Source organism: Ptiloglossa arizonensis, chromosome 4 (assembly GCF_051014685.1).
Source record: "Ptiloglossa arizonensis isolate GNS036 chromosome 4, iyPtiAriz1_principal, whole genome shotgun sequence".
NCBI lineage: Eukaryota > Metazoa > Arthropoda > Insecta > Hymenoptera > Colletidae > Ptiloglossa > Ptiloglossa arizonensis.
This window is the reverse complement of record NC_135051.1, coordinates 25,764,427-25,785,772: the sequence shown is the minus strand read 5'-3', so window position 1 is coordinate 25,785,772 and position 21,346 is coordinate 25,764,427. Positions and strand designations below refer to the sequence as shown.

The following is a 21,346-nucleotide window of genomic DNA, read 5'->3' as shown; positions in this document are numbered from 1 at the left end:
TGATTTTCTATTTTCTTTAGCAAAATATTTCATAAAATTTACGATATTCGTGAATACAATTTAACAACGTTGACAACGCATAGATTTGTAAAATTTTATTTTAATTATTCAGATACATTTATCTTTGTAATAAAGTATCCTCTAGTTGTTTGGCTATCGCTTCTTTATGACGTCTCGCTGATCAAGGCCATCCAAATGAAAATAAATACACTTAAAAATAATAAAATGAGCGTTACAAACATTCGTGGTTGTTTTACTTCATTCCTGGAAAAGATAAACACGCGTCTCTCACAATCTCTCCATCGTGTATTGTAAAATTGAAATAACAAAACAGTATTGTCCAGCAATATAAATAATATACATATAAAAAAAAACATTTCAACGTATGTGATGATAAAGCCAATTTACATTTTGAATATTTTGTAACAATATCAAACATAAGCAATGAAGTCAAAATTTCTTTTGTTGTGCACATTTTTTTCAATTAAAAGATATTTTGTAATGCGTAGCATTTTATTTCTTCCCTTGGCTTGAATTATTATAATCTAAGTTTAAGTCATAGAAGTATTAAAACATACATTTAATTTTTCATGTCAATAAAATTCTCTTATAATGGGTTTTGATATGAATTTAGAAATATTGCATAAATGAAAATATTAGTTTAATTAAATCATAACTTACGGTATAGACAAATTAGTATTGTTAAATACTGAAATGTGAATGACTCAAAATAATACTTCTATAACAAGATAAAGTTTTTAAGTAGAAATCGATTATTATCTCGCTCATCTAATATTTTTCTTTACTTTCTTTTATCACAATGATTGGTAAGTATTTAAGAGTCTTGAGTATTAACTAAAAGTTTCAATGAACAGAATATAATACAACATGTACAAAACGTTTTGGAAGTGATGAGAGGCGTATTTGAAGCGATCGAATGAAAATATTTACGATATTTAAAGGCCGGCTAAAATAATTCTGGGATCTTCAACAGCTTCCTTGATTTTCCTCAAGAACATCACAGCCTCACGTCCATCAATTAATCGATGATCGTATGTTAAAGCTACGTACATCATTGGACGAATTACAACCTAAAAAGTAATGACATTCTTAATGATAATAATTGAAACAAAATTGTATTCAAATATAATTTATTGATTACCTCGCCTTTTACTGCAATAGGTCTGTCAAATACTCCATGCATTCCAAGAATTGCACTCTGTGGTGGATTAATAATAGGCATTCCCATGAGAGAACCAAAAACACCGCCATTACTTATTGTGAATGTACCACCATCCATATCTTCTACTGATATTTTGCCTTTTCTTGCTTTATCGCTCATAGCTGCTAGAGCAATTTCAATATCTGCAAAGTTCTTGCCTTCTACACTGCGAATAACTGGAACAACAAGACCCTTTGGTGTTGCAACTGCAACACTAATATCGACATAGTCTCTATAAACTATGTCATTGCCATCTATTACAGCATTTACTACTGGTTGGTCTCTCAATGCATGGCAACTTGCTGCAAGAAATGGACTCATAAATCCAAGCTTCAAACCATACTTCTTTGTAAAACTTTCTTGGTGCATTTTACGAAATTCCATAATGCGGCTATATAAAAATACAATTTATCAATGATCATAGAAGAAAAAAACTTTTAATAAAGGCAAAATTATACTAAATGTGTAATAACCTCATGTCAATTTCGTTAAATGTTGTCAGCATAGCATTTGTATTTTGAGCTTCTTTTAGTCGTTCTGCGATACGTAATCGCATCCTATTCATTTTTACTCGCTGCTCCGTCCTTGTACCAATTATTTCACGCGTGTAATCAGCTGGAGGTAGTTGAACTTTTGCACCTTCTAAAGACTAAAAATTTTCAAATTTTCGTCAAAAAGAATGGAAGATAATAAAAAAGTTTATTTTAAATTGTATTTGTATGATAGTTCTTACCTGGGCATGTTTAATTGCAGCAACTGGCATAGAGGCTGTAGGTGCTTGTGAAGGTGGAGGACGAGCTGCTGGTGGTGGTACAGCTGCTGGAGCAGGAGGTGGTACAGCTGCCGGAGTAGGTGGTGCTGCAGCTGGTGGTGGTGGTGGCGGCGGCGGCGGTGGCGGTGGTGGTGGCGGTGGCGGTGGCGGAGGTGGTGCAGCAGAGGTAGTTGAAGCTGATGGAGCTTTTGCTGCTGGTGGAGTTCCACCACTTGCACCAATGTCGATAGTACATAATTTTTGTCCTGATGTTACAGTATCGCCGTCTTTTACAAAAAGTTCTTTTATAACACCAGAACCAGGTGCTGGTACAGGAACTGAAGTCTACAAATATATTATCATAAATTTATTAAATACAAAGCATCAATGTTATTTATAAGATTATTTTACCTTATCTGTTTCAATTTCACACAGGACATCATCTTCCTTAACTTGATCACCAACTTTCTTTTCCCATCTGACATCTCCTTCACTCACACTTTCTGCGAATGCTGGTACTACAACTTCCTTTAGTTCCCCTGTTGTGTACAAATATAAATCATATGAGAATCTATGATACTATATTTAGTATATTTTTTATAAAGTTCACTTACATAATGTAGATGTTGAATGTATATGTTTTGCTTGGTCTATCCGACAATGAAATTTCTTATATTTTGTAAACCTAAATGTTTTTTAAAAATCACAATTAAAATTTCTTATTAAATATCATAATATATCATATTATCAACTGATTTTAATTTTTGTAACACAAATTCATTGAGTAATTTAATCTTTTTGATGTACATTTCAACTTACAATCGAGAATTCCTATTGATCACATGTTCGGTGTGGATAAATAATATGCGCCCTACAAAAATGATTTGATACAATTAGTAGTTTATGTTCATGGTTATCCCCAATGTTGATATGCCTCTCTATAAAGATAATTTTTAGATTTTCAACATATCTCACCACTTTTTTAGTGTGTTATCTTCAATACCAATTAGTCTTACCTTGGCTACATAAAGACCTCACAACCTGAAAAAAATATTAATATGTACAATTTTTTTCATATTGTAAAATTTTTAGCCAAAATTTAATATAAATTTTTATTGAAAACTCCAACAAAGTGTATTTGTATGATATTTCATAAATTTCGGCAGAAATGTGGTACATGAGAAGCAAGATAAAAATAGGTATTGTTTCTACCAGAGAAAAGAAATATGACTAAGTTATAAGTGGCTCAAAATTAACCGGATCTAGTCGGTTATTTAAAAAGAACGTTCGCGTTCGACAACAGCAAGAAATTAATTGCTTTTCATTGACAGATTACGCAGATGATGGATTAAGTCAAGGGTACGATATGCGTTAAGATAATATTATATAATCGATTCGAAAGGTAAGGGTAGTATTGCAACAACCTTGGTGGCAGGTTCTACTTGAAAAGGGCGTTAGGTTCTTCTTATCTAATGTACGTGTTACAAATATTTTAAGCTAATAAGCAAGGGAAAGACGTGATTACGAAAAGGAACTCACCTTCGTTCGTGATATACTAATTCGTGTTATCGTACGAGGCACGAACCGCGAACAGTTGGACAGCATCGCGGCCATCCTCAAGCGGAAAATTTTACTCAGGTGTTCGATCACGACTCTCGTGACGGTCAGGAAGTAATGCAGGGCCGTACATTCAGTGGTGGAGCTAGTTCACTTCGGTGTGTTCTAAAATTTGTTATTAATGGGTTCCAAAATCAGTAAAAATTGTTCGCCATAAACTTGATCAAGTAAGGAAACAAAATAATCGTCATTATAAATATAATAATTTAAAAATTCAACAATGAAATTATATATTTAAAACCATCGCTTATTTTTTCATTACTAAAGATATTGTCTTTTGTACAAATGTTTAAAAATTATTTAGTAAAAATTATGATAAATATTTTCGTAAGATTAAAAATAAAAAAAAAATAGAATAACTTATATTATAATCAAACATTTCATATTAAATTTATTTTATAATTTAGAGACGTTCACTATTATGATCAAATGTTAAAAAATATCACCTTTGCTAAAAATGGATACAACAGTACGAATTGTAACAGCTGATAATGACGATGATCCTGTCACTAAGGTTACCTCCGAGACTAATCTATAAGCATATTACCAACTTACATTATATGATCACAAAAAGTGTATTATACTTAAAATAAACCAACAATTATTTTACACACTATTTTGTGCCGAATTGGTCAAATTCTAAAATAATTCTGCGAGTGCTTTTCGCGTAGAAAATATTGCGGATTCAATGTTACAGACGAAAGTGTTACGAACGATCTCTATTATCTTCGTGAGTTCGTGACTAAATTCTGGTTTTTAAACGTGAACAGTGAAGATCTAATTGAATGAATTGAGTACGGTGCGGTGGTTCTGCACGAGAACATATTTGTTATGAACGCGACACGCGATAGTGTTTGATCGTTAACTATCACGTAAAACGTTCAAATATTAAGGAGACATTTTAGTTGAACGTAACTATTTGACAGCGAAGTGTGTGTTGTTTATCGAAGTTGACGAGATTTATTGTGCAACATGGCGATTATATTTGAATGATAAGTGCACGTCGTTTTGTTATTATTTCAGTTGTGTCTCAGAGATTACATATTTTTTCGTACATTAGTATGCAAAATATGTGTATACGTTGATCGTAATACTTGTCGCTACGAATGAAATTCGGTAAATTAAGTAATCTTATTTGAGAAGGTTAAGGATATTATCAGAAAATATTCTTTTCTATGTTGATACCTTCTCTTGCGCGATATTAAACCATTATTTATAGTAAATTGTAATTTTGGAACATTAGAGACAATATCTGTGAAAATATTAGAATGTGCATTATTACAGATTTACAAATTTTTAGAAAGTGTTCGTTTATACAAAATAATGAAACCCTAACAGGATAAACTATGCAGCATGTGAATATATCTATAACTAAGTTAGTGCGTTACAGGAGTCATATGACTGTTAAAAGAACTGTAGGCTCAAATGCACTACGATAATTAAAGTGTCAGAATCGACAGTGTGATGAGTGGCAGTGGATTCCGAGGAAGAGGCTTTGGACCACGGGGTGCTCGTTCAAACGGCCCAACCAATGGCTTTACTGGACCCCGGTTTCCACATCCTAATTTTAATCATCCACGACCACCGCATAGGTTACCTGGACATGAAAAATGGGTAGAAGGTCCAAATTTTGTACCATGGCAGAAAAATAAAAATTTTGTTCCACGGCCTCAATATAGAGGCAATTTACATTTTCGTCCAAATAGCAGAGGTAGAGCAGCAAATGTTCGGGGAATAATAAGGTTCTCTGGTCCTGGTAGACCACCAGGTCCTAAATTTTGTATGGGTTTCATAAGAAATTCTGGACCCAGGGTATTATTGCCGCCAGAGGAACAAATTGTAGAAGAAAATAAATCTATATTGGTGCCACGAATTCCTTTACTTGGTTCTGAAGAGGAACGTCAACAAAAGATTACAGAAACAGCTGACAAATTAAAGCAGAAATTATCTTCTATCACAGAAGAAGAACTTACAAATTTTTGGGAAGATGATTTGTCTGTTTTACCAAACACTGGTTCTGAAGAAGAGAATACTCAGAACAAAAGTATTCATGAACTCAGACATGAACCACCTGAACTTGATTTAACTTTTAATGACTTTAGAGATATAGGTAGGGTTGATTGCAATAATTCAAAATTTGAAAATGTAGAAGATAAAATTGATAATGATGATATTACAATCACTTTCGAAAATGACACTACAAATACAATTATAAGTACAAATGAAATTACTGTCATACATGAAAATCAAGAGGAATCCTTGAATATCTTAGATTCGGTGCATGAAAATGATGTCTTGAATCAATCAAATCTATTATTGGAAGATATTAAAGGTCAGGAACAGATATTTGATGATTTACCTGACTCTGGATGTAATTTAGAAAACTTACATTTGCAATGTGATAATATCACAGAAGATTTAATATCTTCAGATGCAAATGATGTTGATAGAACCTCATTAATTCCAAATTCAGATGATAACGTAATCAATTTTACATTGATAGAACCCATTAATGATCTAATAAATGAAAAAACACTAGACTTAGACGATATAGAAACAACTTCAATATTAGTGTCAGTTCCAAATGATCAAAATGTATCACAAGCAAACTTTTCAGAAAATCAAAATACCTTACAATTAGATATGCAGGATGTAGATACACAGAATACCAATGCAGACTGTCAACAAAATGACCATTTGGAATCAAATTTACATGAACTACAAGATAGTGTACAGACAAATTTATCTGAAGAAGAAGCTTGCCAAATTTCAGTGTCTGATTCTTCTCAGAACAATTTAGTAAATCTTCCACCCCTTAGTGAAGAGACTCAGTCAAATATTGCCTGTGATTCAAAATCACCAGTATGTTCACCTTACAATGAAATACAGAAATTAAATAATCCACCTACTTTTCAACCAAGGGTATTTAACATACCTCCTAGGTTTGCTCCAAGAATTCCTGGACCTAGATGTCGATGGGCATTTCAACAGAATGGAAACAATTTATTTTTTAGAGGACCACAAAGATTACCCTTTCATGGTAATCGAATGCCTCCTCCCAGACATATTGCACCATATAACACAACTGATTTAGTTCCAGTTGCATTTGACCCTCGTGCACCACCACCATTTACACATAATGTACCTGCTCCGAGCCATGACTCTCAACACCATGCATTGGTGCCATTTTCTTCTAAAGATCTACCTCCTACGTTTGATCCCAGTGAACCTCCACCAAATATAAGAACAATATCAGTAACTGAATCATCTAATAGACAAGAAATTACACAAACTATGTCTCCTTTAGATTCAAGACATCAAACAAAAGCTACTCCTCCACATAATGTGGAAATTATGCAACCCCCTGCCTTTGACCCTAGAGAACCACCTCCAAGAATCTCAAATGTAATTGTGAAAACTAATGAAAACTTACTTGAGTTTAATCCTCAACAACCACCACCAAAAATTCATAAACGGGATGAAACTCTACAACCACCACCGATTTTTGATCCACGTCTTTCTTCACAAGAACGTTCTAAGCTAATTGCTCCACTAAGTACTTCTGGATCCCACATGATGGGAATAAAGCTAATGGAAACATCACAAATATCAGTTCTCAATATACCACCTGTTACAGCAAATTTTTCACAGCCACCACCAGTAAATATCCCTTCACATCAGACTTTTATACCTAATTTATCAGTTAATTTTCAACCTGTTTTACCACAGGCAAATAGCGGACAAGTAATAGTGCGGGAATTTGCATTACCTCCACCACCTATAAGTATCACTGATGTTCCTCCACCTCCACCACAAGAACTTACTTTAGAAAGAGATTCTAATCACCATCATCAAGGTATAAATATGGATGATGGATTGGAGGATATGCAGGAAGCAATGGAATTTGCAAAACAAATAATGAATATGACAGAAGAAATGAAGAATAATCAAAGTGCACCATCAGTATTGCCTGAAGTATCATTCATTCCATCAGAAATTCCTGTACCTTTCGAAGATATACCTTGTTCTTCATCAGTAGATCAAATAAATGTAAATACTGCAAAGAAACAAAAGAAAAAGGATAATAAAAATAAAAAAATTAAACAAAATATAATTTGTGGGCCAGAACTAATACATCAAAAACAAGAAGAAACCGAAACAATAGAAGAAGAACAAAGTGTACAGATTCAAAGCAAAAATATTGAAGATGCGATATTAGCAGGCGATCAAATACGGCCCAAAGTAGTGTTTAACTTAAATTCCAAAACAAAGGTAATACAGAAACCAGAGGAATGGCACAGAACTCCTATAAATGTTTCTGAAAATAAGGAAATTTCTCAGCAAATTACAATTCAAAATCCTCGTAAAGAAAAGAAACCATCTAAAAAGCATTCTTCTGAACGTAAGAGAAATAATATAAATCAAATTAAATATCAGCAAAAACAATATAATTCTAAAATAAATTCAATGTGCTGCACAGAGATTGCAAAGACTTCAATGTTTGACAAACCAAATGACACATCTCATCATCAGGACTATTCCACAGATTCAGAAAAAATGCATCCATATTCTTTGAATGTAACACTATCTAATAATATGAATATACAAAAGAGTCAAAAATCAAAGAAAGAAACTAGAAAGATAGAAGCCCCTATTTCAGAATCTTCATGGAAAATCAGAGTGATTAATCGTTTTTTGAAGATGAGTAAAAACGATATTTGCAATATGGTAAACAATTCGAGTCTTCGTAAATTCGATATTGCAATGAAGCACCTAGTGAAAGAGAGAAGGTCTTCTCTGTCCTTGGAAATGAGAAATACAGAAGATGAGAAAATGAAAGAATATGATAGAGAAGAATTTATGACTCAGTTAAATGCAATGTTGGACCCAGGTGCTGTTGTAGGTATCACAGATTTGCCTACAGAATTTATTCATCATTTAAGTGAAGTTTTACAGCTTGATCCTATGCCATGTGATGTAGAATCATCCAAAAGACAAAGTGCAGATATTGATGAAGGTAAAATTATAAATCAAAGTGATACTTCAAGAACGTATATTTCTAAATATTTAAACAAGGAAAGCATAGAAGAGTATCCACTTACTGAATGTACACAACCTGAAAATATATCTGTCGAACACAAAGAAGAAAAATCTTTCTTTACTAAGGAAGAACCTAGTCATTATTCTCTGACCAGAGAATTAAATTTAAACATTTCACGAGAAAACACTAATTCATCAAGAAAATCCTTGCTGAATAAGTCAAATCCTGAAATTGAAAGTACATATAAAATGCAGCAACCATTATTTAATGAAGCAGATCTGGATGATATATTGTCACAAGTCACAGAGAGGACAAGAAATCTACCCAATACATTTTTAACAAGGAAATCAGGAAAGTCTATAGAAACACATAAAGCTTCTTCACTGATACAACCTGTAATAGAATCCTTTGAATGTAATACATTTGCACAGTTTTCTAACACAACGGCAGCTGATCTTGATGATATTTTTTCGGCTGGGATTGCACGAGCCAAGTCACTCAGTAAAAGTGCAGACTTGGTTAACTCGAGAACACGAAAATCCAGTTCCGAAGACCGAAACACGTTTAGATCCGAGAGGTATGAGAGATGGAACAGGAACGAGCGAGAGAACTCGGATACGCTCAGATCTGAGAAGATTGAAAGATGGAATAGGAAAGACCGAGAAGACTCGGATACAGTTAGATCTGAAAAGTATGAGAGATGGAACAGAAAGGAGCAAGAGGATCCAGATACATTTAGGAATTTAACAAAAGAAGAATGGGAGGCTAAGTACGGCTCGATGGATGCCACGGTAACTTCAACTTCAACTGTTATAAGAAAATCTTCTTCCAATAGCGCAGAAAACTTAAACAGAGACAGTAGGAATTACCAGTCACAAAGGTATTGCTCGTCGGATTCACCTATGAGACACTTGAGCATAAGCCCTCTGACACGCGAGGCTTCCGCATATAATCCAGAAAGATGTAGTGTCAGTCGTTACAATGAGTTGGAGGTCTCGCGAAGGACAGAACGATCGGAGAACAGTAGTGACTCCAGTACAAGTAGCTCAAGCGATAGCGATGAGGAGACGGTCGCGCCAAATGTAACGAAATTATTGAAAGTGATCAAGGAGAAGGAAAAGATTGCAAAGAAGAAAACACTGAATGAAACGATCAGGGACGAGGTTGCTGCAGAGATAGAGAAGAAGTGGAAAGAGAAGAACAAGTACAGAGAACGGAAATCACGTAAGCGTGAAAAACGAAAAAGAGACAGGAGGGAAAAACGAAAAAAGGAGAAAAAGAAAAGGAGAAAGAGAAATTCTCATTCGGACATGTCAAAGTCCAGTGAACAGTCAGAAGGATTTCGGTTGCTAACGGAAGATGAAATAAAAAAGGAGGTGGTTGTCAAGGAAGAGCCAATAAGTACATTTGAGGAAAATATTCCTCAAACGTTTAGTAGCGACACTAATGTCGCTCATCTTAATTCAACTACGATCAACAAAACGGTAGAGTCAGTTTCACAGATTGAACTTCAGACTTCAGAGACAGAAAAGCATCAAGTTCCTGTAATTACCTGTGATAAGACACTGTCACAGGTAAAAATAAAGTCATCTATTATTTCTATGACAGTGCAACCAAAGACTAAGGCACAACTCAAGCAAATGCCAGAGTCCAGTGACTCAGAGAAATCAACTGAGGTTGTAAAGAGTGGTACAAGTAATACAATAAACACTAACAGTGAGAAGATTAATGAACATTTAGAAGAGAACATAGATAATAAAATAATTGAAACTGATAATGAATGGACAGATACTTCTTTACTTACAAACAACTTTCTGCTTCAATCTGACGTATCTTTAAATATTATAGAGCAAACACATACTGAAACTACCATTGATAATGATACAGCAAGTCTAATGCCATATAACACTACAAATTCTGTTACTGAAGTTAATGTGAGCAGTCAGAATACTGATCAAAAAGCACTGGCAACAGGTACCTGTTCGACAGAAACTAAAAGCAGTTACAGAAAAATAGACATAAAGGCATACAAAGAACGTGCTTTACAAAGACGTTTGAAGGAGGAGGCTAAACTTAAAGAAAATTCTGAATTTTCTGTTTCATTGCCTCATGATTCACAACATTCTGTGCTAATAAATAAAACAGACAATGAAACCGAAACATTAAGTACAGTGAATAAATTGAAGGTAACTGAGATGGATGTAAATAAAGTACAGTTAAAAGATCCACGATTAGCTAAAATGAGATCAGTTGTTCCTTCCAGAAAAATTTCCAACAAAGAAGTTAGAGAAAAGGTTAATTTGAAAGGGGAACATCTGTACACAGATGTTTTTCAAAAGAATAAGGAACTTTCTATTCCTGTACAATCAACAAGCGCTAATGAAGTAACAACATTCAAAGTTAAAGAGAAGAATGCAACTCGATCGGTGGATGTTGATTCAAATTCTCTTAAAGATTCTATTAAATTAAAGGATCGCAAAAGTGATGCTAAACTATTGCCACAAGAAAATACAATTAATCGAGAATCAGAAGATTTGCGAATGAAAGTGGGAACTAAAGGAGAATCAGAAGACAAGAAGTCAAAGAAACTACCAACTACAGCTGAGTCCACTAAATTTAAGAATATTCGATCAGAAGGAAGTAAAGAATTAAAATTGAAGAAAGACAAGAAATCAGTGGAGAAGAAGAAGAAGTCAACGAAATCCAAGTCTTCAGTAACAGAGAAAGATTTGAAACATCCAAACGAAACTGAAGATCCATTGATTGCAAATGCAGACGGTGTCGTTCAAACTGAAACTGAAAGGACGGATTGCAACCCTCGTGAACCATTGCAAAGCGAAAAGGTGAATGAAAATTTATCAGATTTAATAGTATATGCTAAGAATGTAGCAACAGAGCCAAGTATTAACTGCAAAATTAATAAGGGACCAGTTAATACTCACACTACAATAGTACTAGAAAACGATAAGAGAGCTTTAGGTGATAGTGAAGTAGAAGCAGATGTTAATAACAAAATTTTAGAAAACCAACAAATTATAAATCAAATAAAAGAAAAAATTTTGGGAAATCAGCATGTTGCAAATCAAGAGAAAATAGAGGTCATAGGTAACCAAAGTTTATTAAATTCAAAATCAGAAGAAAATAATGCAAAAGAGAGTGGTGATAGAGGACCTAAAAATCTTGAAATAAGCGGTATATCATCTGAGTCTGTAGCTATTGAAAAATTAAATAAAGAAGAAGATGTAAGAGGACAAGTGCCTCCTCTTAATGATACTTTATCAGATTGTACTGAAAAATGTATTATTGAAGATAAATCTGTGTCAAATACAATAGTGTCTGCTATAGATCCATATTACGATAACGAAGAATTACATTTCACGAAAAAAGATGTTTATTTAACTAGCGGTGAAAATTTGGAAGATGGTATACCACATAGTAATTCTATTTCACGTGCAGAGACAAATTCAGAAGTTGTCGGTAAAAGCACTAAAAATTCAGAAACAAGAGTAAACAGCAGTGATCAGAATAGGAGTAAATCTACACTTAGATTAAAAGATCTACAGGTCTCAGGAGATTGCAATAAAGTTGGAGAAAGTGAAGTAAGATCTCCTGATAGTTCAGGTAGCCCATTCAAAGGATTTCTTTCAGAATCTATCGAAGATGATATTCTTCAAGTATCTCAATTGTATACCATAGAAATGAGCAATGGGGATACCGAAGAAACTGCAACGGAAACCCCCAAGGAGTGGTTAGGGATGTGTGTCGACGATAAACTCAGTGCAGAGCCAAGACATGGCAATAATAAAGATGATGACAACAATTCTTTCAAGAAACCGAAGCAAGAGGACGAACCAACATCAGTTTGTAAAACAGTAAAAGAGCAACTAAGTATCACTGAAAATGATACTGCTTACAAAACAATTTGTGATCATTCTGATGCTGTGGATAATATTGGAATTGGTGCAAAAACATTAGAGACTAGGGATAGAAATGTAACAGAGGAGACTCAAATTTATAACACTGATGTAAACCGGTATGGCGCTTCACCTGTACTTGAATTGGATAGTCAGAATACATTTAATGAGGATGGTGAACCGTTTATCGTTTTGGACGAGTACATAGATGATACAGATGGTAGAACAATAGAAAAACTGAGCACCTTTGATTTGGATTTAGAGGATTGTATTGCAAGAGATGTGGACATATTTTCGAATAGACCCTTGACAGAAGTGGAAAGCTCAATAGATAATGTTAAATCATCGGACTTCAACTCAATAAATTTTAAAGAGCTATCAGAAGTTTTTGATACGGACAATGTAACTTCTGAACTAGAAAGGGAAAAATCCACATTGATTAAAACAAATTCTAATATAACAGAATTATTCACTGATAGAGAGAAAAACGTTCCAAGTGTAATTTCTTCTGAACCAAAGTCAAAAATACAACAAAACTCTAAAGTGATAGATCCAATTGTGCCAGAAATTACAGTAGAATCATTACAAACAGATATATCACTTATTAAAGATATTAATCAAGGATCTCCAACACTTAAATTATCATACACAGAGTTGGAAAAAACAGAACAAAAGAATCTTCATTGCATTGATGTATCAGGGAATAATTTGCAGTCTAATAATTTTGAATTTTCTGATGCGAAAACAGAGGTCACATGTTCTAAAATATTAGCACCTTTAAATGCAGTGAAAGCTGCCTTAACAAATTCGTTGGAAAATTTGTCTTTGATTACCACATCAATGTCTGAAGTGATTGTTGAATTTCCAGACCAAAATAAAAAAACTTTAGAGTTGAATCAGGACACATTAGAGATGAACATGGAAACTTCAAAGTTGAATAATGAAACCTCAGAATTGAACAAGGAAATCTCAGAGTTGAATGAGGAAACTTCAGAGTTGAACAAGGAAATTTCAGAGATAAACAAGGAAACTTCCCAGTTAAATCAGGAATCTTCAGAACTAAATAAAGAAGCTGTAGAATTAAATCAGGAAACTTCAAAGCTAAATAAAGAAGCTGCAGAGGTGAATAAGGAAACTTTGGAAGTAAACAAAGAAATTTTAGAAGTGAACAAAGAAACTTTAGAATTAAACAAGGAACTCATAGAGGTGAATAAGAAATCTTCAAATATGAACAAGGAAATTTCAGAGTTAAAAAAGGATATTTCTGATTTGAATAAGGAAATTTCAAAACTGAACCAAGAAACTTTAGAGCTGAACAAAGAAACTACACAGCTGAACAAGGATATCGTTGGGTTGAACAAGGAAACTGTAAAGGTAGATAAGGAAAATTCAGAGCTAAACAAGAAAACTTTAAATGTATATAAGGAAATTTCAGAATTAAATAAGGAAACTATAGAGATGGATAAAGTACCTTCAGAGCTGAATAAGGAAACTGTAGAGGTGGACAAAGAAATTTCAGATCTGAACAAGAAAACTCCAGAGTTGAACAAAGAACCTAACAATTATGAAAAGAGTATCTACAAAGGTTTCAACCATAGTCCTGAGGATATGGTAATTTCCATAGCTTCTGAAGTATCAATCAATAAAGATGCACATTCTAATCTCATTCTAGAACAAGAGAAATCAGAACAGTTGGTTGAGCTGATAACAAAAGAACAAAAATCTTCTGGTAAATCTGGTGGAAGGAAGGAAGATAAAACATTGCATAAAGTAAAAAGCAAACATAGCATGAAACACAAACAACAAAAAAAACGTAATGTTTCCAAGAAAGCAATAGCGGAAGCAGTGCAATCTGATACTGTAAAAGTTAAATATCCAACCACCAAGGAAGCTATCATGGCTAGAATGATTGAAATTGACGTTGAGATTCACAAACTAATGACAGAAAAAATGACTCTGTATCAAATGCTGACGAATGATGCTTTACCAACTGAAAATAATTTACAACAGAATAACACAATATATGATACCAAGGAAGTTGAAACAACAATGGTTAGACCAAGAACTCCATCCGCATTAATGTCACAATTAATTCAGAACATAGATGCTAGTCCTGTAACAAACCAATGTGCCAAAACAACCACAGAAATTGTGCCCTCAAAGGATAACATTGCTAATTCTGTACAAATAAATAAATCTAAGGTTTCCAAACATGAGCTTCATGCTGAGAAAAGGACAAGTTGCATCTTTATTTGTGGTTCTGATAACGAAGAGATCGCACATCACACTGCAGATACTAAAGCTGCAGTTTCTAAGAAAAGAAAAAGGCAAAAAGGACCAGAAAGAGCAGTTAAATGGGAGGACACGCCTGAATCTGCAAATACAGAGATAAATACAGAAGAAAAACAATTCAATGATGCAGCAAAATCAATATTAAAAAAAGTTAGTACAAAACAAAAAGTAACAGAACAAGATTCTAGTCAGGTTCCAATATATGAAATTAATTCTCATGAAGATTCCATTAATATGTCTACTCAATCCAATAAAGAAAATTCATCTCTTGATGATAAAATAGAGACTCCTAGGAATGAAGCAAGTGAAAGAATTGCAGAACAAATAAAATCTCAAGTTTATTCTGATGAACTTATTAAATCAAAAGTGATGGAACAAATTGATGAAACTATTTCTTTGTTAAAAGATAATGAAGATGTAACAGAAGCGTTAAACGATACAGATACGGCGAGTTCAGTAACAAAAGCAACAGAGAATAGAACACCAGAGAGATCATCCATATATTCGGATGACAGTACTTGGGACTCCCTTCTTCAAAATCCAAGTGATGATCAAAAAAAGCCTACTACTGGTCTTGCTCTTTTGGAGGAAACGTATAGAAAAGAAATGGCAAAAATGCGAAAACTAAGAGTCGAAGCACGAAGGAAAAGAAGAAAGAAAGGAGTGCGAAGTCTGCTACAAACTGTGAATACTCTGACTCTTGAAGAGGAGGAGCTCCCATTGTCCACTCTGTATGTGAAGAAGTTACATCAAAAGAAGAAATTACTAAATTCTCTGGATCAACAGTTAGATAAAACTAACGACGATCAACAGCTTTGGAAGAATGTGGATGAAATAATAAATGCTGTGGCAGAAAACAGAATGGAAGATCTTTATATGCAAAAAGTAGAAGAACAATCATCAGGTGAAGATAGACAAAATAATATGTTTGATGTAGATTTACCATCCATGAACAAAGAACAAATGAATAGTGCAGAAGCAAACTCTGAATCCAAATCATTAGAAGAAGAAGAGGAGCAAACGGTAATCTCCCCCACATTAAAAAATATTGAAGAAGTTTTCATAGAACCGTCTATCAATTCCAGTGGTTCAATTCCTTGTGGTGGTAAAGATAATGCGGATAATGATCTACAATCAGCATTATCTTCTAGTAAATCTCAAGATCTACCAGACAATGAAGAAGCTAAATCAGATTTGGTTGATGTAGAATCACAAAACATGGAAGATTCACCTGGTGCATCTATAATTATTGAAACGAATGTAATAGAACCTTCTGTACAGCAAAATATAGAAAATAATAATCTAGAATCCAATCAAATAATTTCAGTTGAAGATGTAGATGCATCTACTACAGAATCAAATACCAATATTACACAGAATGATCAAAATATCTTAAATATTCTGGAAGTAAATACAGAGAGAATTGAGGAAGATGATGCAGTTAAAATGAATAAAGAATCTAATTTACAAGAAGATATTATTGATATTGAGAAAACCGTACCAGTAGATACTGAACAACTGATAACAATACCTGCAAATATTGAGAATAACCATAGTAGTTCACTTGAATCCAATAATTGTAATACTATGGGAACTATATGCGAAATTATTACATCTACCTGGAAAGAGGATGCTAATATTGAAACAAGAAATATGGAAGAAGAAATGTCAAAAGATTCTTTGTTGAACCAAGAAGCTCAATTTGAAAAAGATGATGCAGACAGTGGTCCTGAAAAATCTAGTGATCCATCTAAGGATGAACTCTTCATAAGTATACAAGAGCAGAAAATGCCACGGAAAAGAAGAGAATCGGAACGATCGAATAAATCCTCTAGCGAAGAAAATAATAATCGTAATCGCACAACTATTCCTTCTCTTATTGAAACAACGGAGATACCTAAAAGTGACGAAGCTTTGAACAAGAAATTACCTAAACGAAAGAGAGAAAATAGTAAGACACCCCTTCGAAGGAGTTCAAGATATACAGAAGAGATTACAAAACGCATAAAACTTGAGATTGATACGAACGTTCAGAATATTGAGCAAGAACCTCTGGAGAAAAATGTCCAAGTACAGATTCCAAGTACATCACCTACACTATTATTGTACGACGAAGAAGCTGAAAATACTTTGACGAATGTCAAAAAGAGTCGTTGTGTCCAAAAAACGGTAGCCAAAAAACGATGTATGCCTTCGGAAGTTGAAATTTTCCCAAATTCATTAGCTCCAAGTGAGGAATTAAAAGATATTAAAAGATGTAAACATTCTATGCCAGAAATGATGAATTGCAAAGTACAATTGGTGGATAGTAAGCACACGATTTTAAAACCGAATGTAAATCCTAACTTATTACGAAAGTATGGAATATCAACTATTAATCCGTATGTATATCCTAACACTGTTCAAGTAGTATCTAACCCAGACCACCTCTCTTTCGTAAATCCTATACAATCAATGTCAACTAAAGATTTCCTGAGTGTTTGCACAAAACAAATCTTGACACCTGAATTTTCGCAAGGTCAGTCCTCGAAATTGGTTAAAAAACCAGATGATGTATCACGATCTTTAACTGATCAAGTTTATTTAGTCAAAGTTAAGAAGGGACCGAAATCTATGAAAATGAATTTACCTTTAAATGACAAAGAAAAGTGTGCGAACCCGGATATTGAAGTTATGCCAGTTTTAACGAAAGAACAAGTTATTGTGGATATTTCGCAAGATCGAGAAAAACCGGACATTGAGATTGTGGAGGAGAAAATGATAGTTACCAAGAATCAACATCATAATGATTCTGGATCAACATTGACTGTGATAGAGACAAAGGACGATAAGGAACTACCGAGGACGCAGTATACAGTCCACAAAGGTCCTATTTTAGATATTAAGGTAAAGGGCCAACAACGTCGTAACAGAAGAAAAAAATGAAAACATTAAAGCAGTGCATGATTATTGTTCTTTCTTAATTGAAAAACCCTTGTGATACATACTTTTTTAAAATAATATAACAGAGGTAGAGATTGTTATGTTATTAAAAACAAAGAAAAACGTATTGTATACTTTTGGTTCCTATAGAACGTACTTAACTATGAAGTATAAAGCATTTTAGTAATGTACTATCTTCTCTTTAGCTACTGATTTTTACTGTTAGGTTTACATTCCACAAGAAATCGTTCTAGCAACTACTATAAGTGTACAAATACATAGGAATAGTATGAATAAAGCCACCAAAGTTTCTAGTTTCGAAGCTTTTCACTTATTATTCTCCTTTACCTCAGCTTTTTAATTACAGTTAGTTGTTTCTCCACTCCATAATGCAGCTTCTATTTATTTATGTCTTAATCCATTGATATTGTACATGCAAGATAAATATTAAAAATGGGATAATAGTTTTTGGCTGAATATTCATAATTTATGTTAAAGTCCCAGAAATTGTACTATATTCAATAGATTAATTATAAGAACAATATGTTTTTTAGGTTTTTGAGAATTCATTTCTAGCTGCAAGTGAAGACGGCAGAATATATAGATACAATCAAGCATCTAATGGAATATTAAACATCTATAAAGGTCATAAAGCTGCAGTAACTTGTTTATATGTGTACAATACAAACATTGCAGACATTAACAAAGAGTGGATGTTCTCTGGTTCATTGGATGGAACTTTACGGTGTTACAATGTAACGGTAAGTAAAACCCATGATAATAAAATATATTTATTACATAAAAGAAGTATAATATATATTTTACATGAAATGTTATTTGCACCATTGTACATTATAAATGAATTTTATTAGACGGGAATACAAGTCAGAGATACAGCGGATGTAGGTAGTCCAATACAGTGCATGGATGAAGCATGGGGAATAATCTTCATTGGTACTAAATCAGGCCATGTATCACGCTACCATGTAAAGGTTTGTTAGAAAATGTTATAAACAACATTGTTTTCATATTGTTTACACATGTATATTATATATATAAAATATAATTAATATTTCAGTCAGGTGTTATCAAAGGAAATAGCATACAATTCTCTGATAAATCTGTACTAGCTTTAAAAGCAACCAACGAGGGTCCACGGAGAGTTCTTATCGTAGCATCACGTAGTCAACCGATAACAATACGAGATGCTCAAAATGGCCTATTTCTTCGTACGATTTGTGGTCAAAAGAGTCATACAGTATATAGTCTGATGCGTGATAATAATTTAATTTACTGTGGTACAAGTACCACATCAATACTTGTCTTTGATTTCACGGTTTGTAGAAACAACACGTTCTATAAATACTGCAGTACCGTATTATACATGAAAATCATTTTTTATTTTATTTTTTTTTACAGAATGGTGATCAAATGATGCAATACGATGCTGGCGTAGGGATCGTGTGTATGCGACTGTACAAACAACTATTATTTGCCGGTTGTTACGACGGAAATATTTATGTATTTGATACAAAGGTTAATACAAATATAACTCCAAATGACGATGGTTTTAACAAGAAATAATATTATATTTTTTTGCAGGATCATCGACTTGTGTGTAGTATACCTGGTCCTGGAAATATGTTATTAAGTATGGAAGTCATAGACAATAAGGTATTTAAATTCTATTAAAGTAACATAGGACTATTAACACGTTATATTAATTACTATTACTACACAGATACTATCGAACATATTTTTAATGCAAAAGAAAACGGAAGAAAAATCTATTGTATGTAAAATATAAACATTTACTTTTCTAGATCATAGCCGGTAGCAAAGATAAACGTTTGCAGTCATGGCAAATGTCACGTCCAGTACGAGCTTTGCTCTAGAAGTTGGAGAAGGCTTGAACTGTTACATCTTAGTCTAGTCGTGCTCCTAAGAAATACTATTGAATTACTTTGGAGTACATTCTGTCTGCCGTGAACTTCTATGAAATGATTGTACAGATTCAGAGGACTTAATTTGTAATATATATACATAATCTTATTTACGGAGAAATGCACATAAACAATATAAATACATTTGTACAGAAAAGTAGATAAATTAAATTATTGGTATCGTGATAAGATTGAAACATTCACAGTACTTTTGAGAATCATGCTAGAATCTTGTCTATAAAAAAACGGTAGAAAATCTTTATTCCATTTTATCGACTCGCGCTACTGAGGGCAAACCTCCTGTGCCTTGTGCGCGTTGCAAAATATTTTTTTGTTGGTACTATTTAATAAAAATACAAATAACATAAGCGCGACTGCAGAAAAGTGCGCCCTTCATCGTCCAAAATTCTTGAACCTTTGCACTTGGATTTTTCTTTGTACCTGCATATATATTTGGAGAGTAAACTATGATGTTGTTTTACTATGATATTACATACTTACTAAGCAGTACCATGATAAGTAATAAGTATTAGGATTAATTAATCATATTTGTTATTTTATATCAAATTCATAGGTGGCTTACAACTTTCCATAATTCATTTGATGAGTGCAAAGGATTGAGGTGTTTAGTATCAGCTATTATGAAAATATTATTTCAATAATGTAAATAAGGATAATTATTTTGATTGCATCGATAGACTGCATATCTTTTCTTTTTAAACATCCATCTTTCCAAGTAATAAGTGTTGAAAGTTTACAAATTTATAGATTTATTTCTATGTTATTTTACTATAAATGATTAATTTTTCTCTTGTCAGTTGTTCATTCCTTGACAATATATACATACATTAGTTTTATACATATTGTTTTAAATTTCCAGATATTAATTTCATTTTCTCTGCATTGTATCATAATTCACAATTAGCTGATTCTTAAGTAAAAAATACTTCTTGGATGTTAATACTTTTTTTTAAATTTATTTATTAGTTAGAAAAAGAAAGATGTGTTTCTGCCGATGTTGTAAGTGAAAAATTTTAAAATGTGATTGTGATGAAATGTATATGTTAAGGCAATTTGTCTATATTATACATTGTATGAAATGTACAATTTTTAAGAAAAATATAAAATGTAAAGGAATTACATACAATTCCGTATTTTGCTGTGTAGTGTACCTCTAACATATACTATTACATCCAATACACATTGTACTTATAAAATTATACAATCATTTACATGCAAACCAATGATGATACTATGTTGTACTTTGTATAAGTTCATTGTGTATCTAGTATTTGTTATGTGTAACAATAAAAAATTGTTCCCACATCTGTGACAAAGTTTGTAGCACTTGTTTTCAGAAATATTTTCTATGTAAATTAGTCATAGTAATGTACACAGTTTTAAAATTTTGTATATTAAATTGTACGGAAGTGTTATAAAAAGTTTAATGAAAAACCTATACCATAAAGTAATTGTTATAATTTTTTTTATTAAATTAAGTACAAATATGTAGATTCTATGATTTTTATTTTATTATTTTTTAATTTACAAATCTTATTTCAAATGTTAATTTATTATTATTCAAAGTTTACTTCATTCTTTTTATAATGAGATAATATTGATGTATATTGATGTATCAGATAA

At 32.9% G+C, this 21,346-nt stretch overlaps 2 protein-coding genes across 4 annotated transcripts; one reads left to right on the top strand and one right to left on the bottom strand.

Annotated features, from left to right (window-relative positions):
* Positions 1 to 80: 80 nt before the first annotated feature.
* On the bottom strand, positions 81 to 3,654 carry LOC143145960 (dihydrolipoyllysine-residue succinyltransferase component of 2-oxoglutarate dehydrogenase complex, mitochondrial). 3 transcript variants are annotated; one of them, XM_076309839.1, is made up of 10 exons: positions 3,513 to 3,654; positions 2,990 to 3,014; positions 2,793 to 2,844; positions 2,588 to 2,658; positions 2,385 to 2,512; positions 1,956 to 2,318; positions 1,696 to 1,871; positions 1,163 to 1,613; positions 952 to 1,091; positions 81 to 264 (listed from the first exon to the last, which is right to left on the bottom strand). In XM_076309839.1, the coding sequence occupies exons 1-9, from the start codon at positions 3,585 to 3,587 to the stop codon at positions 957 to 959; spliced, it is 1,476 nt and encodes a 491-aa protein (XP_076165954.1). In that variant the 5' UTR covers positions 3,588 to 3,654; the 3' UTR covers positions 81 to 264; positions 952 to 956. The 3 variants fall into 3 exon arrangements, with proteins under 3 accessions (XP_076165954.1, XP_076165955.1, XP_076165953.1); XM_076309840.1 differs by having other exon boundaries at positions 81 to 210; XM_076309838.1 differs by having other exon boundaries at positions 81 to 1,091.
* Positions 3,655 to 4,380: 726 nt separating this feature from the next.
* LOC143145297 (uncharacterized) lies at positions 4,381 to 20,567 on the top strand. Its single transcript, XM_076308536.1, has 7 exons — positions 4,381 to 17,723; positions 18,314 to 18,520; positions 18,632 to 18,751; positions 18,838 to 19,095; positions 19,179 to 19,295; positions 19,362 to 19,433; positions 19,583 to 20,567. The coding sequence occupies exons 1-7, from the start codon at positions 5,055 to 5,057 to the stop codon at positions 19,652 to 19,654; spliced, it is 13,515 nt and encodes a 4,504-aa protein (XP_076164651.1). The 5' UTR covers positions 4,381 to 5,054; the 3' UTR covers positions 19,655 to 20,567.
* The last annotated feature ends 779 nt before the right edge of the window (positions 20,568 to 21,346 follow it).

Excerpts from the sequence above, each read along its gene's own strand:
- LOC143145297 (XM_076308536.1), top strand. The coding sequence starts at position 5,055 with ATGAGTGGCAGTGGATTCCGAGGAAGAGGCTTTGGACCACGGGGTGCT. Across the intron at positions 19,296-19,361 it reads TTTATGTATTTGATACAAAG|GATCATCGACTTGTGTGTAG; the intron begins GTTAATACAAAT and ends ATTTTTTTGCAG. Across the intron at positions 19,434-19,582 it reads TGGAAGTCATAGACAATAAG|ATCATAGCCGGTAGCAAAGA; the intron begins GTATTTAAATTC and ends TTACTTTTCTAG.
- LOC143145960 (XM_076309838.1), bottom strand. The coding sequence starts at position 3,587 with ATGGCCGCGATGCTGTCCAACTGTTCGCGGTTCGTGCCTCGTACGATA. Across the intron at positions 3,015-3,512 it reads TTAGTATATCACGAACGAAG|GTTGTGAGGTCTTTATGTAG; the intron begins GTGAGTTCCTTT and ends TATTTTTTTCAG. Across the intron at positions 1,092-1,162 it reads CTATTGCAGTAAAAGGCGAG|GTTGTAATTCGTCCAATGAT; the intron begins GTAATCAATAAA and ends ATTACTTTTTAG.